The following is a 17,059-nucleotide window of genomic DNA, read 5'->3' as shown; positions in this document are numbered from 1 at the left end:
GAAATAATTGCGTGTCGAATAATATTATAAAAAATGAACACCTTAAATCTACTCATAAAATACTTCGTCATGTTTTCTCTTCAGATGTCACATATTCCCATTTTGGGGGTATACACAACTTTTAACAACCTCGTCAAAAATTTCATTGTTGATAATACCGGCTTCGTGGACTGCATCTGTTGGTAAACCCATGATGGTAGCAGTAATGTTTTCTGATGCTTTGTTTTCCGTCAATTCATCTTTAATCACCTTGCTGATAATGTCTGTCTAGAGTTCGCCAAACTTCTTATCTTGCAGTTTACAAATGTCGATTTGGGCTTTTGGTTTATTCTTTCTCCGAGACGCAAGATTAAGCAAGATTTTTGCAAGGACTAGCTTGTGATGGGACCCCGACTTTGAGTCTGTGTCTATACCGTTATAAGAGCGTGAGTTCATTACTGAACTTTTTACCACCGTTTGCGGACGAGAATGCAGTCAATTTTGGCCTTAATAACACCGTGTTTTGAATGTCATGTCATAGGTGGCTTGGCTTGTGCTGAAACATGGTGTTGATGACAAAAAGATGAATTATCAAGCCATAGTTTACCAGTCTTGGCCCATTTTCACGTCTATGCCCGAGTTCGAACTTTCCAAGGACTTGGGTGGGGGTCTCATCAGACAGACCAACTCTCGCTTTTAGGTCCCCAGCAGCAATTAGGTAGTCTTGTACAGCAACTCAAGAAGACACTTGTTGCAATTCCGCATTGAATTCATTCTAAGCGGTAACACCGTTATCACGAATAGGGGTCTATGCGGAGAGAATGGACATATTTGAAAGGTTTTCTTTAAGTTTAATCCTGGCCAGTCGGGGAAAAATAGGTTCCCACTCAAGAAGCGTATTTCTGGGTCTTTGGTTAATAATGAGACCAATGCCATTGAGTCCCTAGTTATCGTATACTCCAGAGCAGAAAAAGTGGAATTGTTGTAGCGTTCGGGCAGTGTAATTACTGTAGAGTCAGAACCGGTGATTATGGTCTCAGAAAATCATAATATATCAAACCTATACTTCTCCATCTCATGGATAAGGAGAGCTTGAGCAGCTTCTTGTTTAACAGAACTGACGTTCCAACATCCAACAGTTATTCTTGATTTTGCTTGTTTTATGACTTTTGTTGGTTTTTCCAAAGATATGGCTTGTTAATTGTTGACTTCGTCGTCATATTTGAAGTCGCCTAGCGTGCCTGGAGTGTCGTAGCATGGTTGGCTTGCTTACTTCTTGACACCTGCACCAAGGGGGTCGCGTGACTTGCGGAGAACTCCGTAGCCGTATTCATAACTCTTAGTGGTTTGAGATCTATTGATGTTTCTTGGGAATAGAGGTTACCACAAGATCCCCAGTCTTGCGAGTACCTCGACTGGGACGAGGCAGCCCATTGCAGAGGTCGTTGTCCATAGATCTGGATCTTTCACCCTGCGCAGTTGTCCTCCTATAGAGGATCCTCCAACGATGGTTTTCTGCTTCAAATGTAATTTAACCCATTGCTGGGAGAAGGTTTGTGACTCACGGGACGTACACATGCCGTTGAGCCCTGCTGAGTGTACATTCAATTTCAATTTTTTTTTTATCAATTTATTTAAAAGAAACACAGAAAAAATTACAGAACTTTAGACCCCCACAAAGGCTCTTCGGCCTGTGAGAGTGGGAGACTAAACATAACATTAAATAATAGCACTAAAATCAAACAGAAGGACGAGAAGAAAAAAAACTGAATAACACCAAAAATTACCATGCCAATCAAAATAAATGAAATAAACAAATTGAAAATGAAAGATAGAGGGGGGAAAAGGGAGGAGAAAACTTACTGCATAGGCATAAGAGGTGGTGAGTTAGCTATTTTTTAAATTGTCCATAAGAATGATATAACCGAATTATAATTTGTAAGGAATTCCAGAAGGAGACACAGCGTAAAACTGGTTTAGAATCTAATCTTCCAGTTTTTATCCTCAGAATGAAAATGTCCATGTTATATTTCAGAGAAAAAGAAACACAAGATTCAATGGATAGTTCAGAATTTAAAAGATATAATTATTTGAAGAAATTAGGGAGGAGCCAATAAAAATACTTAAAAATGAAACAAGAGGAAAGAAAGATCTATGTGAATTGACCATCCAATAAATTCATGCTGAGCTGGTCTGTCACCTCAGACACTAATTTAATTGCTTTGTCATAAATTTTGAAAACAGGAAAGGTAAAAGAAGAGAATGTTGATAGCCATATTGTTGGACAGTAGTATATATAAGGTTGAATAAGAGAGTGAAAGAGGATCTTTATTATTGAACCAGGGAAGCAATGAAGAAGCTATCGAAGAACTCCGAACTGATTTCAGGAGAGCTTAAGTTTCAAGAAAGCACAATGATGTTTGAAGGAGAGATTTTCGTCCAATAGAATATCCAGGAATCGAACATGTCTATCAGGGGGACGAGTCATATCACCATGAGTGGTAGAAATAGTTTGAACCAAAGGAGAAGAAGTACCTGATCTGGAAAAAATAAGTAGACTAGATTTAGCTAGATTTAGGGTAAGACGATTTGCATCAAACCAAGGAAAGGCTCTTTCTAGAACAGAATACTCTTTTTTTTAATAAGGGAAGAATCTTTAATTTCTGAACACCCAAGGGTACTATCATCTGCTAATGCATATAGCACAGGATCTTGAGCTATGTCACCAGATCGAACAAAATTGTGATCACAAATACTACAGCAACTTTGTATAGTTTGCTCGGGTACGGCAATAAAAGATTATTGATAAATATAAGGAGTAAAATAAGTACTAGAATAGACGCTTGAAGGAAACCAAAGTCAACACAGAACTGATCTTGAAGCTTAGGGTCAACACTGATAGACTTTTCGGACAAATAAGTTTCAAAACAATGATAAACCTATGTGCTCCATTTTGGATAGTGGGATAGTTTGTGATGTGCTATCAAACGCTGTTCAGACATCAAGGAAAACTGCTGCTGGAATTCTACCCTCATCAAGTGCCTTTTGAATAAACTTCAGCAAGATCATGCAAGCATGTTCTTTTGAGTGTTTAGGGCGAAAATCAAACTGATTGTAATGGAAAAATTGTTTTTTTTTATCAAGAAACGACTAAAGTCTAGAGTAGATATATTTATCAAAAATTTTACTAAAGGCTGATAAAAGAGAAATTTGTTGATAATTAGAAGGATCCTCTCTAGAACCACCCTTATGGCGAACAACTAATCTGGCATATTTTAGGGCACTGGGGAAAGCTCCATTCAAAAATGATAAGCTAACAAGAATGGTGAGAGGAGATAGAATAGAGGGTAGAATAAACTTTAAAGCCTTGGCAGAAATTTGTTCAGGTCCACAAGAGGAAGATCCTGTTAGCTCAAAGACGATTCTCTGGACTTCAAACTCGGGAACCGGATCCAAAGCCATTGATTTTTGACAAAAAGGACCGAGTTACTTTCTAAAGTCACTGGTAGAAGAAGCACAAAAATATCTTCCGAAATTAATTTCCGAGTGGATGCAAAGTAAGAGCAAAATTCATCCATTATGATCTGTTAGAGTAGTTAGAGAGAGTTAGAGTATTTGAATACCTTCCCAAAAGTAAGTCTTTCTTTTTGTACTCTTAAGAAGAGCTGAAGTCATCCAAGGCGCACGATGAACTGAACACTTAGAGCTTTCAGCAGTTGAGGGTGCACAGTAATTATCAACAAAGCCCTCTTTGACCATGTCATAGAATTGATTGAAAAGACTACCAACAGACAGACTTGAATCGGTGAGAAACTCCCAGGAGGTGTTAGAAAATCGAAATTTAAACTTTTCAAGTTGATACTGTTGGTAACGGATTGGTAAATTACGATGAGTGGAAGAAACTGAAGGTAGGCCAGAGATTGAATAATTTATAATGCATGGAAAATGGTCAGATGTGTCAAATATGATAACAAAGCTCGAATTTGGAATTAAATTATAAAAAAATATTCTCGATTACAGATACGTCAGAAACTCTAGTAGGAATGGTGATGCAAGGAAATACATGAAAAGATAAAGCAGAGGATAAAAAGTCATACGAAGTACTAAGCGAAGTTTTTAACAGGTCAATTTTGAAGTCTTTTAAAACGATTATTTCATAATTACTTCTGCATCTTTCAGACATAACCTTGTCAGAAATTCATTGGAAAAAAGACATCGACCCCCTTGGTGGGTGGTATATTTCTTCAATGATATTTTTCTTGTTGTCAATCAAAATTTCAACCTGAACAGACTCAAAAACTCCATCCAAATCCTAAGAAAAATCATTACGCAAAGAATAATCCTGCTATTGAGCAATATAAAATGCTAAGCCTCCTTTTTTTTCTCTCTAATATATTTACAAACTCCAAGTTATGTATATCCAGAAATATCTAAAAGCATATCGTTGCCCTTGTGAAGAAATGTTTCACAAAGTCCAATAATCTGAGGAGAAGAATTAGCTATGAGAGACTTCAAATTATTTAAATGAGAACAGAGTCCTTGAATGTTTAAATGAAGAACTGAGAAATTAATACCAGAATTTACATTTTTGGTCATGTCATATCTATAGACACAATTAGCAGTAGAATTGCTAGTCAAAGAAGATATATTAGAGGGGGTCCCAGATGAATCATCAACTAAATTTAAAACCTTTAGAGGAATCATCTCAAACAATTTAAATTGAATAAGAATGGATTTATCAAAACTAGTGTGATCATCATGAACATCTGCCATTTATAAATAGTGGATGTAATAAAAATCTGGACATAGTTAAAGAGGAATGCGCAGAAAAAGAAAGAATAAGCAGGTAATTATTAGAAAAATTATTTGCGCAATGATCAAAAAGTAGAATCATCCTATGAAAGAAAAACAAAAAATCATTAGCAATGTAAAACACAGTGAGGTAGCCAAGAAGTTTGGAAGAAAAAAATAGAAACTGAAAAGATAAAAAGAAAGAGACAGAATTTAGTAGCCTATAGTTAGTCCGTTGTATACAGAAAAAGAAAACAAACAGAATATAAAAAAAAAGAAAATTGGTTGGGAGGCAGGTAGAAGGGAAAATAGTGAAATTTTGTGGAAAACGCTGAAAAGAAAGAGACAATAAAGTAAAAGCAAGATTATACGTATGAGTAACATATAAGGAACATATAGCAAACATGGAAAGAGCACACAGAAAGCATTCAAAAGATAGGGCCAAAACTGACCGATTAAAGTAGTGGGCAGAAAAATAGCCAGAAATACACTAATAATACAACGTAGCTGCGTGAACAAAATAAAATACGGACAGACAAATGACGAGCAAGCAACAAAAAGAATGAAAAATAAAGCACTGAGAACTACACTAAGCATGATTAGCGTTGAGACTGGCAGGAACAGATGCTCCAGCACCATCAATATCACCTGTAGTCGCTATCTTACGGGGACTGGTATAATCAGTTTTGATAAATATGTTGTCGTCTACTGTCCAAGCATTTCTTAAGCCTAGCTTACTCTTAGCATAGGAAAGAAGAGTGAGTCTATTTTTAGTCAAGGATTCATTCACTGAAATTCGCATACCCTTCAAGTTCTTTCTGTTTTTCAAAATGGTTGATTGAAGCTTCAGGTTGGAGGAAGTAACGACGATTGGACGAACGGTAATGTTAGTTTACCGACCAATCCTGCGGGCTAAGAAAATGTCATGAGCAATTAGTGCGATTCCTGAAAATTCCGAGCTACGAAACTCAAAAAATTTATTTTCTATATTTTCCGGGATCGAAGCGTCCTCGTCAAGTCGAAACAACATAATCTGATTATTTAGAGAGCTCTGTTCAACAGTGTCGTTCTGACAAATTGATTTGTCCTCAAGGTTCGCCATAGTAGTCTGAACTTCTTTACTCGTCGATTTTACGTTAAGCACTAGCTGCTTAAGACTTTTGAGCTGGCTTTCCATTTCAGCTAACTCAGTGTTAACCATTTTTTTTCCAAATCCAGAGACAGGCTGTTATAGATATAATTATTAATGCCTTCAATGACTTGGTCACTTAGAGTGTCAGGGTGAGACTGCAAAGAGATAACTTTCGAAACCTCGTCACTAATTCTCAGTTCCTTGTCTTTATCAATACGTGCGAGCCAAAGATCAGACTGTCCTTTTAGTGCATTCAGGTGGTTTGTGATTACAATAATCTGCTCCTCTATACTCTCTTCAGAGAACTTAATCTCACTGTCTGAGCGTGTTTTGCGACGAGGCACTAGTCCTCTTTTCTCTCTACTGGCCATATACTGGCCACTATACTGTGGTTTGTTACTTACAGGGTAGGCACGAACGTGGCCACTGGAGTCAACTACAAATTATGCAGCATCAGAGTAGAAGGACTTATATGACACCAATAGATGCTGGGTCTGATGTGGAAGTGGGGAATAAAAACCAAAAAAGATTGGGCAGCTCAATTTCGTTAAATAGTGGTATCACACAATTAAGGAGGGTTATCAAAATTTTCTGCAAATAATTCACGAACTTTCAATACATTCAATTGAGTTTTTTTTTTTTTTTTTTTTTTAGATTTCCATATTTACAATTTTACTTTATTTTTTTTTACTGCCCACTGTATTCACTGAATAATTTTGAATAGATTATCATTTCGTAACTCCAGTTCATTAACTTTTTCAAACAAACAACAGCTCCCTACGTATGAAGAGACCAGAGATGACTCAAAATCTTGTAATATTCAGCACCTCTGAGAACTCGTGAAACATTAAATGTTCTGCAGTGCAATTTATCTGACAAGAATTGTAATAACTGTATTTGCTTACTGTTCATAGGATCCAGTATCCAGATTGATCATAAACTTGGTCCTAGAATTAAACTGTTTCCAAATAAATTTGACTTATATCCACCTTAGTAATTTATTAGCTTCCACTTCTTAGAAAGTTACTAGTTGTACTCTCAGTGACAGAACAATGAACTAAAATGAACTAGAGGCTGAACGTTTTTTCAATTCTGGAAAGAATATAACTGACCCTATACTGGGTACTCGTGTACAGTTTACAAAAGCCCTTGTTGCTGTGGGAAGTTTTACATTCGCAGGACATGTCAACAAATGGGGAAACAACTGCATAAACGCAAGATTTCAATAGATGAATATCACTAGAAATATAATTTGACCGGTTTTCCGTGTTTTAAACCTGAATCTGTTTTCCGTAGTCCTCTTTAGTATTAGGTACTTTGTTCCTTACAGCTCGAACCTGACTGTCTAACGACTACAGTTCATTCGAGGGGCTTTCTCACTCTTCCTTCTGTATTTCTGGCCCCCCGGTGAGGGTGCTCAGAAGTTGTTTATACGTACTTTTGACAACCTGGATGCAAAAAGTTTCTTCTGGTTCAGTTCAACACCCCCCCTCAACATTCCCTGAAAGTTTCAACTTGATATCGTTGTCCTTTCCAGATACTCAAAATAAAACATGTCCACTTCTCCTCCCAATAATGACACATGTATGTAAGCAATAGGCAACTTGCACAATTTACGGCCTTTGCCCAGGGGCTGGGGGAGTCACATCATTCCTGGAGGAATACTTATTGAAACTTTCGACTATTGTGAGTAAAATAGATATCTCAAAATTTTGATTTGATGTCTTCGGGATGTAAAGGTGAGGTAGCAAAAGATTCGTAGGCTGTGGGCTTATTGCCTTCCAATCACAATTTGACTCTCAACAGGGGCACTAGAACTTTCAGTTTCTAATCAAATGACCCCTTCCGGAGTTTCTATGACCCTTTTTTCCATACGATTTGGCCTGGGTGAAGGAAAAAAATATTGAAGCCATATCGCTCTCTACTTAGACAACACTATCACGCTGCCTATGATGTATTACAGGTAATTACTTGGTAAAAAAAACTGTCTTCCTAATTTAGTAACTGAGATAAATGAGCATCTGAAATAAATCTAGATTTTACTTATCCATCCAATCATCTAGGACAAAACAGTATATCCAACCCCATAATCCGAAAATCAAGTCCAACATAGAGCAAAATCAGCATTAATAAGTATAAGTCATTGTCCCAAAACCAAGCCATAGCACCTTAAGTCTACCAAATTTTAATATTCCCCAGGTAATCACCACATATCAGGGCTCCTCAGATGAAAACTGATTGCCTATATAGGTTTCGGCACTTAAATTTCATTACCCAGGCAAAATGAGCGCGCCATGCCATAAAACCATATGGCATACCCCTATGTAGTGATGCATTTGTGGAATATCTATACACAAAACAATACCCAAAAATATAAAAATATACCCACAAAATTTTCCAAGCTTCCTTAACCTAGCACTAAATAAAAAAAACAACATCCCAACTCTGAAAGATACTACTGAGATAAGTGAAGGTATCCACTTGATAAATTTTCTCTTTTCCTTACCTAGCCTATTCGTCCTCAGTTATTTCTTGTGTGTTCTTAGTTCAAGTGACTTAGTCATCTTAAAATTAATTTTCAAATCTATTCTTGCGCCCTGATTTTTCGATATCTTCAATTTGTATTTAGTTCACTCAAGCCATCTACATATTCTAAGTGTAATAGAGTTTTACCTTTGTTTTTTATACCATTTTCTCCAATTGTTGATGTAGTTTTTTGTTTATGATTTTTATTGTTAAATAAAGGAGAACTCACTCACATAACCTTTGCTGATCTGGATGGCTAAGTTGAAAGAATTTACGAATTAAATAACAAAAATTAGAAAATGGAAGGACTATACCAATATTTGAAAGGTTTAAGATTTTCCTTTGTTCTAAAAGAAAACCTCTGGACATCATGTTATCAATTAGAGGGAGAAAGGGAGAGAGAGAGAGAGAGAGAGAAAAAAAAAATTGATTGAAAACAAAAAATATTACAAAAAACAACAACAATCGTCTAAAAACCTTACGGCTTGTATGGTCTAATTAAGAGCATATGAACAATTATGGTGCGCTCTATGTTTAGGAATGATCATCAATATTTCCCTTCGATATACGTTGGAGAGAATCCTAAAATTATATAATAATTGCGTTGCATCATTGAACAAGTGTTATCTATTAGTCATAATATTTAATTTACAACAAATATCAATAAAATATCGCATTTACATATTAATCAAGGACTAGTTCCGGATTCCTAGTGGCAGTTCCAGTGGCATCAAACCAGTCTACCACCTGCATAATGTATGTAATGGAAACTGTCAGTGACTGTCTTATGTCTCATGGCTCATTAAACTAATGACTAAGTAGGTTGTCCTCTTTTCCATTTCTATCATTCTTTCTTTGGAAACGACGTAGACACCCAAAAAATGTCTTTCCATATTACTGTAAGAAAAGTCGTGATACTATTAATTGGAATTGTTCGAAAAAAGGGCTGGGTGTCATTTTGGGTTCGATGAGTAGAAGATAAATTTCTTCTCTTAATTGTTTCTCATTCTAAATGACAATCCCTGGTTTCTTTTTATGGGGTGTTAAAATTGTCTTTTTGAAACAAAAAGTAATGAGTGAGTTTTTACTCTCCCTCTCGAACCGACGCTTTTCATTACGAAAACTGCTATTTTTGATTCCAAATTTTTAAAATAACGTCCCCTTCCTCCTCCCCAAAACGATGGATTGAATTAGTTTAGAATTGTGAGGAGCGAGATGAAAGGCTTTACTTATTTTTTAATATTTTAAAATATAAACCTCCAACTGAAAAACCAGGGAAGATGAGCATTACGAAATCGATTCTTAAATACTGAATATTTATTCTTCTTTAAGGCATTACCATTATGAGCGCAAATTGATGTGTTTACTATGGAAGATTGAAATAAAGGAGGTAATCCCTATCATGACAGATGCTGAGCAATGCTTCTCAAACTATAGCTCCGTAAGTATTTCTTCTGAGTATTACATAATAGTAGAATGCAAGATGACTTTTTTTAAAATTTATATATTTTTGCGAGAGAGGCTCCGAGACGGACTTTTTAAAGCTTACGATTAATTTGTGGGTATGAACCTTCAGGATATAATTTTTTCCAAATATCGTATAGTTCAAATTCAGTTGCTATAATACATCTACGTAGATCAGAGTGGTTTCAGGACCCTGAGCGGGAAGTTTGAGGGTTGTTCCAACTTTTTAAAACATTCTATTCCCAGGGTCATTATGATTTATATTTTTTATATCCCAAACACCTCTTGGAGGTCAACTCCAACACTGGTTGCGTTGACCATACGCGTACTTTGAGCTTTAGATCAAATCAGCCTTCTTTCTAGTTACCCTGACTTCGAACCCTTCAGCAGTAAACTAGCAGTATCAACCCTAACTCTCTATATCAAATTGGTGTCATTCATATCAGAGTCACCGATAAGAGCTTTTGTGCTTAACTGGGTTTCTGCTTTTAATACCAATTAAAATTATGCATTTTGTTGTCTAATCATATCCTAAGCGCTGGAGATACAGTCCATTTTATTTTTTTGTTTGTTATTTTTCATCTATCTCTCATCTTTACTTCAATCTCTCTCTCTCTCTCTCTCTCTTTCTCTGTGTCCCTCTCTCCTAATCCCATCTCTCTCACTCAATCCCTCTTCCTTCTTCTCTCTCTGTCTCCCTCGCTCTATTACTCTCCCTTCCCCTTCTTTTTCTCTCAATCTCCCTCTCTCTCTCTTTCTCTCTCCCTTTCTAGTCGCTAATCTCGCAAGATAAGCTGATATCATCACGGCTCATCTGTCCAAAACTAAACCACAAAAAGTACATTGGTAGTCGTCGATCATACCGTACTCTTTTTTGGATCGAGCTAGTAGAAGACTACTGGGAACCATCCCTTTAGATCGGTGGTGATATTTGGTGGCTAGAAACCTTAAAACACTATCATGCTATATTTGAAAACTATAGTATTCTAGAATAAATACTAAAGAGCTATTGTAATTCCACTTTAAGCCAGTTCGATGCTTCTTTTCTTTGTTGGCAAATAGCTTATTTGACCTTTGTCTGCCGAATACCCACTCACACAGCCATTCCTTGTCATTCTTCATATTAAAAATACAAATCATCGCTAGTTTCTCAATAGAATTTAATTACTTTTGGAGTGAATAAATATTTTCAAGGGTGTCAATTGGGGGGGGGGGGGCAGTTTAGAGTACCGTTAAAATTTGATAAAAGTTTCTTATATGGTCATTAAAAAAATTAAAAAAATAATCTTGTTTCCCTGTGCATTTTCGTTAATTTGGTCATTGCAGGGAGCAGACGAGTTTCTCAGGATGAAGAAGTTTGATTGTCATTGGTGTGAGTCTCAAGCTTTTATCGAGCTTACTCAGACTTTTGGAATGGAGGTTAAGATGCTCAAATAAATTCGGCAGCCTATATTACCATCCCATCTGCCCGATCAAGGAACTAATACCAAAATTCATGTTTCATAGTGAAACTATAAAAATTGTCTGGACATTGTGAACATTACAAGTAATGAACCTCACTATGAGGTGAAAACATTTTTGCCATCGTTTTTCTTGAGTCCAGAGAATAGACTGGAGTCCAAAGAATTGGAATAATCTATGATTTAATATGTTTATCTAATATGTATATTCTATGAGTTAAAAACATAAATTTATTCTTTTGAACTTATTTAAATGAAGGACATTAACAAAAAGCTTTCGCCAATTAATTCTGCAAACAAATACGACCCTGAAAATGTATGTAGTCCATTTTGACTTTCTAAATAATGTTTCTCCTTATAGCACAGTAATAAATAAAACTAACTTCCCAAATAATCCAAAGAACTAATTTCCATTCTGCTCTTTTTGGAAATTGGAGTAAAATGTTGGAAGAAATTTGTTCCTTCGTCCAGTGAAATTTATTGTTGCTTTAAGTTAAGACTCGTTTCAAGCGTATGAATGGGATTTTTTAAAATGAGGAAAATGCACAAACGTTGTAAATAAATGGTAAAAGCCTTTCCTAGAACTACTGTTTTTGCTCGTGCCTGGGGAGAAAACACACCAAATTAATGTAGCATAAATCCATGAAGTTTTTTTTTTTTTTTTTTTTTTCCTTTCTCATATTTCTGAATTATTCTTCCATTCTTCCACATGTGTTCACTGGTTGGTCAAATCTAGGGGTTGTTTCCCAACTATCGAAACAGAAATTTCTTAGTGTCAGTAAGCTTTGCGAAAAGACTTGGTTTTATTTAAATGCTCGCTAAAATATTAAAAGTTTGATTTGCTAGAAATCAGCAGGAAACTAAAAGTAGTGGCGTATCACTTCGGTGAGAAATCACTAGAGTGACTCATATAAGCCTTACTGGTCCATCCCTTACCAAACTTATAACACACAAAATTGAGATATTTTATGGCCTCGCTTTTATGGTCTTCTTAAAGTTCATAAGCCCGGTAATCCACTTCGACCCGTTTCTTCTTTTAATTCTCCTACAGCAAAAATAGGGAAATTCTTATCAGTTATATTTCGCCCACTAATTCAGGCTCAAAAATCATATATTAAAAATTCCGCTGATTTTGTTTCCAAGGTAAAGCAAGTTTCGGTTGAAACAAATACAAGAATTGGCAGTTTTGATGCAGATTCAATGTATACCAATTGTGATCCTCAAAAGGCCGAACTGATTTTGGAGCAAAAACTTAATTCTAACCCATCTATATCAGAAAAATCTACTCTTTTGAATCAGACACTTCTTTCGCTTACAGCCCTTTGTAACAGAATTTCTTTTTACTTCCATTATCGAGGCATTTTTTATAGACAGAAATATGGGCTCTCCATGGGTTCCCCCCTTTCTCCAATACAGGCTGATATCTTCATGGAAAACCTTGAAAAAAGGGCTATTTTACAAATTTTTTGTAAACCTGATTTTTTGATTCGTTTTAAAGATGATATTTCTAATCCTGTGGAGCAAAGTGACGATTCTTTTAGGTTTTTTCTTCACTTCCTCAACTCCTTGGATCCAAAACTCAAATTAATTCAGGAATCAGAGGTAGAGAGGCGTCTTCCTTTCTTAGATGTTCTGGTGCACCGAAATGATACATGTTTCGATTTTGGTGTCTATAGAAAACCCACACATAGTGACCGTTACTTAAGTTATTCCTCTAATCATTCTCCTGTTTTGAAAAGAGGAGTTGTCACTTCTCTAGTTGACAGAGTATTGAAAGTTTGCTCAACACGTTTCATAGATTTAGAGCTGAACCACCTTAGAGATATTTTATTTGGGAATGGTTATCCAATTAGTTTAATATATTCTATAATTGCAAAACGCATTAAAAGATTATCAGATATTTCCACAGAAAACACAAATCAAAGGGAAAATTCAGTTTATCTTGGTCTCCCATACGTTCAATGTGTTTCAGACCGCATTTCAAAAAATCAAAGGAAAAATAACATTTACGCTTATTATAGACCCAGAAAAACTATCAGGTCCCAAATTTATCAAGGTAAAGACCCAATCCTGATAGGTGAAAACTCCGGTGTCTACAGAATTCCTTGTTCGTGTGGTCTTTGGTATATCGAAAGAACTGATCAACGACTAACGGATAGATTAACTCAGCACTCTAGTTCAATTAATAATACTCTTATAAAAAGCAGAAAAAAACAGAAAATTTTGACTCTGTCCTTGAAGAGCACATTTTTGAAAACCCAGACCATACTATTTTGTTTAATCAAGCTAGCCTTATTTCGCATGACAATGGTATTGTCCAGCACTACAGAGAAGCTGTTGAAATTTATAAATACCAACATTTAGGTCTAGCTTTAAACAGAGGTTCCGGTGATTTAAAAATAAACAACTCATATTTCGGTTTTCTCAAAATAGAAGCGGATACTTTTGTAATCTCTGAAATAAACCTTGAACCACTTTCCCAGTCATCTAATCAAACACGTGAACAACCCCTTAGGTCTCAAAGGGTGTCTGCAAGAAATGCATTAATTAAAATCCGAAATCAAATGACATAGTTCTCCAACTTATTTAATTGCTGGTTGTTTTGTTTTTTGAGTGAATGAATTGCTTCCTCTTCTTTGTCAGTTGTTTGCTAGTATCCGTCGATGGCAGTTCATATTTTTTTGGATTTTGTGCAAATCGCGGATATTGGCGAATAACTCGCTTTTATGGTTGTTAGGTATTTGGTTTTAATTATTTTTGGCTTTTATTGAATTTTATTCATCTTTTAAGTTTTTGGTTTTTTCTTTGGTTTTTTGGTTCTTTTAACATTGACTTTCCGCGTCTGTTTTTTGTTGTTTTTTTTTCTTCGGCACTTTCCTTGGATATATTATTTCGTTTCGCGCTGAAGAAGAGAGGCGTTTGTCCTCTCGAAATATTCGCTTTGTTTTTTCAGTATTTTCATTTGTCCTACAAAAACCCCATTTTTGCTCATTTTTCTTTCTTTATGTAATGTCAGGCCAATATATATATATATATATATATATATATATATATATATATATATATATATATATATATATATATATATATATATATATATATATATATATATATATAATATATATGTGACATTACATATATTATGTAATGTCATTACATATTATGTAATACACACACAGTGTGTATATATATATATATATATATATATATATATATATATATATATATATATATATATATATATATATATATATATATATATATATATATATATATATATATATATATATATATATATATATATATATATATATATATATATATATATATATATATATATATATATATATATATATATATATATATATATATATATATATATATATATATATATATATATATATATATATATATATATATACATATACAGTTTTGATTAAATTTCGTGAACCATCTTGCGACCTATTTCAATTATGGATCGTAAGTTATCCGTTACTTTCATGAAAATATTTTGTGTGTGTATGTTTAATTTATGTTTCCTTCGAAATTGGCTCCTTCTGAAAGACCCCCCCCCCCGCTCTCTCTCTCTCCCCAAAAAAGGAAAGTTTTTGTGTGAAATACATTCTAGAAGGAAGTATCCCCATTAGTCTTTACCACCGTAAATTACCAAAAGGAGTTTTTCAACCAGTCCCTATTTCTCGTGATCTATTGGCACTCAATTAAACTAGTTTTGGAAAACTTGGAAAACCGTGATTGGGATAGGAGGGGTTTTGTAATATATTGCTAAAGGCCATAGCGCAGTGTTAGAAAAAATATATTTTGGGAAGCATATAAATGAGCTTTTAGGATGAGTTTGCCAATATATACATATATACAGAAACACTTATGAGTTTGGCAAAAGTTATATATATATATATATATATATATATATATATATATATATATATATATATATATATATATATATATATATATATATATATATATATATATATATATATATATATATATATATATATAACTTTTGCCTCGGCTTGTCTTTTGTCATTATGAAAGAAATATCGCCGAACATTTGTTTCTCTCAATTGTTCAAATGTTGGGACAAAAACTGCTCTTTCTTCCAACGATTTATCTAGTCCAGGTTTTGATTTTCAAAGGTATGGAAGGCATTGAAGACCACCTGTTTCTTTTAATACAGGTGGTGGGACGAAAACTTCTTCTTTTGCCTTGGCTTGCCCTTTGTCATTATGAAAGACGTATCGCATAACCTTTTGTTTCTTTTAATTGTTCAGGTGGTGGGACAAAAACTTCTTTTTCTTCCAACGATTTATCCAGTCCATATTTTTTTATTTTCAAAAGTATGGTAGCTATTGGGGATTTTATCCATGTCAAAATCCAAAACCCAATAATCATCGCTATTATTTTTAATTTCTTTGGTTTGTTACACCTTGGCTTATCTTTCGTCATTATGAAATACGTATCGCCGAACCTTTGTTTTTTTAACAAAGGTGTGGGGCACGCGGCAGTTTTTTATATATAGATTGTCACTGTCGCTTGTCTTCTAAACGCCGACAATTTGAGCCTTTTCTTGATGTCAAGACATCCAAATGGACCTTAAATTAGAAGTAGTGCCTTTGTAAAATTATATTTTTTTTTATTGGACCTTTCACTTGTGCCTCGGCTTGTCCTTTGTCATTATGAAAGACATATCGCTAAACCTTTGTTTCTTTTAATTTGTCAGGTGGTGGGACAAAAACTTCTTTTTCTTCCAACGATTTATCAAGTCCATATATTTGATTTTCAAAGGTATGGTAGGTATTGATGACCTTACAAGGTATGGAAGGCATTGACAACCAACTTTGTTTCTTTTAGTTGTTCAGTTGGTGGGACAAGAACTTCATCTTTTGCCTTGGCTTGTTTTTTGTCATTATGAAAGACATATCCCCAACCTTTTTTTTCTTTTAATTGTTCAGGTGGTGGGACAAAAACTTCTTTTTCTTCCAACGCTTTTTCCAGTCCATATTTTTGATTTTCAAAAGTATGGTAGCTATTGGTGACCTTATTCATGTCAATATCCAAAACCCAATAATCATCGCTGTCATTTTTAATATCTTTTGTTCGTTACACCTTGGCTTATCTTTCGTCATTAGGAAATACGCATCGCCGAACCTTTGTTTTTTTTTAACAAAGGTATGGTAGGCATTGGTGACCTTATCCATGTTAAAATACCAAACCCAATCATCATCGGTATCATTTTCAATTTTGTCACGTTTTGATTCTCGCTGTCCAGGTTTATTTCCATTGACTCGCTGCTCTTCATTTTCATTTTTGACTCCCTCACTTGTTCGGTGTCGTACGTCTTCTAACTGTGTGTGTCTTGGCTCTTCATTTTCATTTTTAACACACTCTAATTGTCGTTTTCACATATCTACTAACCGCCTGTGTCTTTGCTCTTCAGTTTCATTTTTGACAAGTTTTTGGGTTTTGAGTGCTTCAGACAATTTAGCAATGGCCTTTGCTTTTGCTGTCCGTATTGGTGATGTCCGCAAGTGATGGTCCAGATTGTCAAATTTCACATCTTATCACGTTTGATAGTTAAGGTTTTGGTTCCAAAGATCATCATTTGTAGTAACTACACCTTCAGATTTTCGTTTTTTGGGCCTTTCAACAGACATTATATTGTATAAATAACTGTTGCGTTGGAAAC

General features: G+C 34.8%; 1 protein-coding gene across 1 annotated transcript in view; it reads left to right on the top strand.

Moving 5' to 3' along the window:
* LOC148942182 (guanylate cyclase 32E-like) overlaps positions 1 to 17,059 on the top strand; it is a 183,862-nt gene that overhangs the window by 75,156 nt on the left and 91,647 nt on the right. The window contains exon 5 of the mRNA XM_089103247.1: positions 9,761 to 9,869. Within this exon, the coding sequence (XP_088959373.1) occupies positions 9,761 to 9,869 (109 nt within the window). The remainder of the gene's footprint in view (positions 1 to 9,760; positions 9,870 to 17,059) is intronic.

Source organism: Artemia sp. Qi Xiang Cuo, chromosome 17 (genome assembly GCF_049724085.1).
Source record: "Artemia sp. Qi Xiang Cuo chromosome 17, ASM4972408v1, whole genome shotgun sequence".
Classification (NCBI taxonomy): Eukaryota; Metazoa; Arthropoda; class Branchiopoda; order Anostraca; family Artemiidae; genus Artemia; species Artemia sp. Qi Xiang Cuo.
The sequence above is the reverse complement of the archived record's forward strand: the minus strand, read 5'-3'. Positions and strand labels throughout refer to the sequence as shown.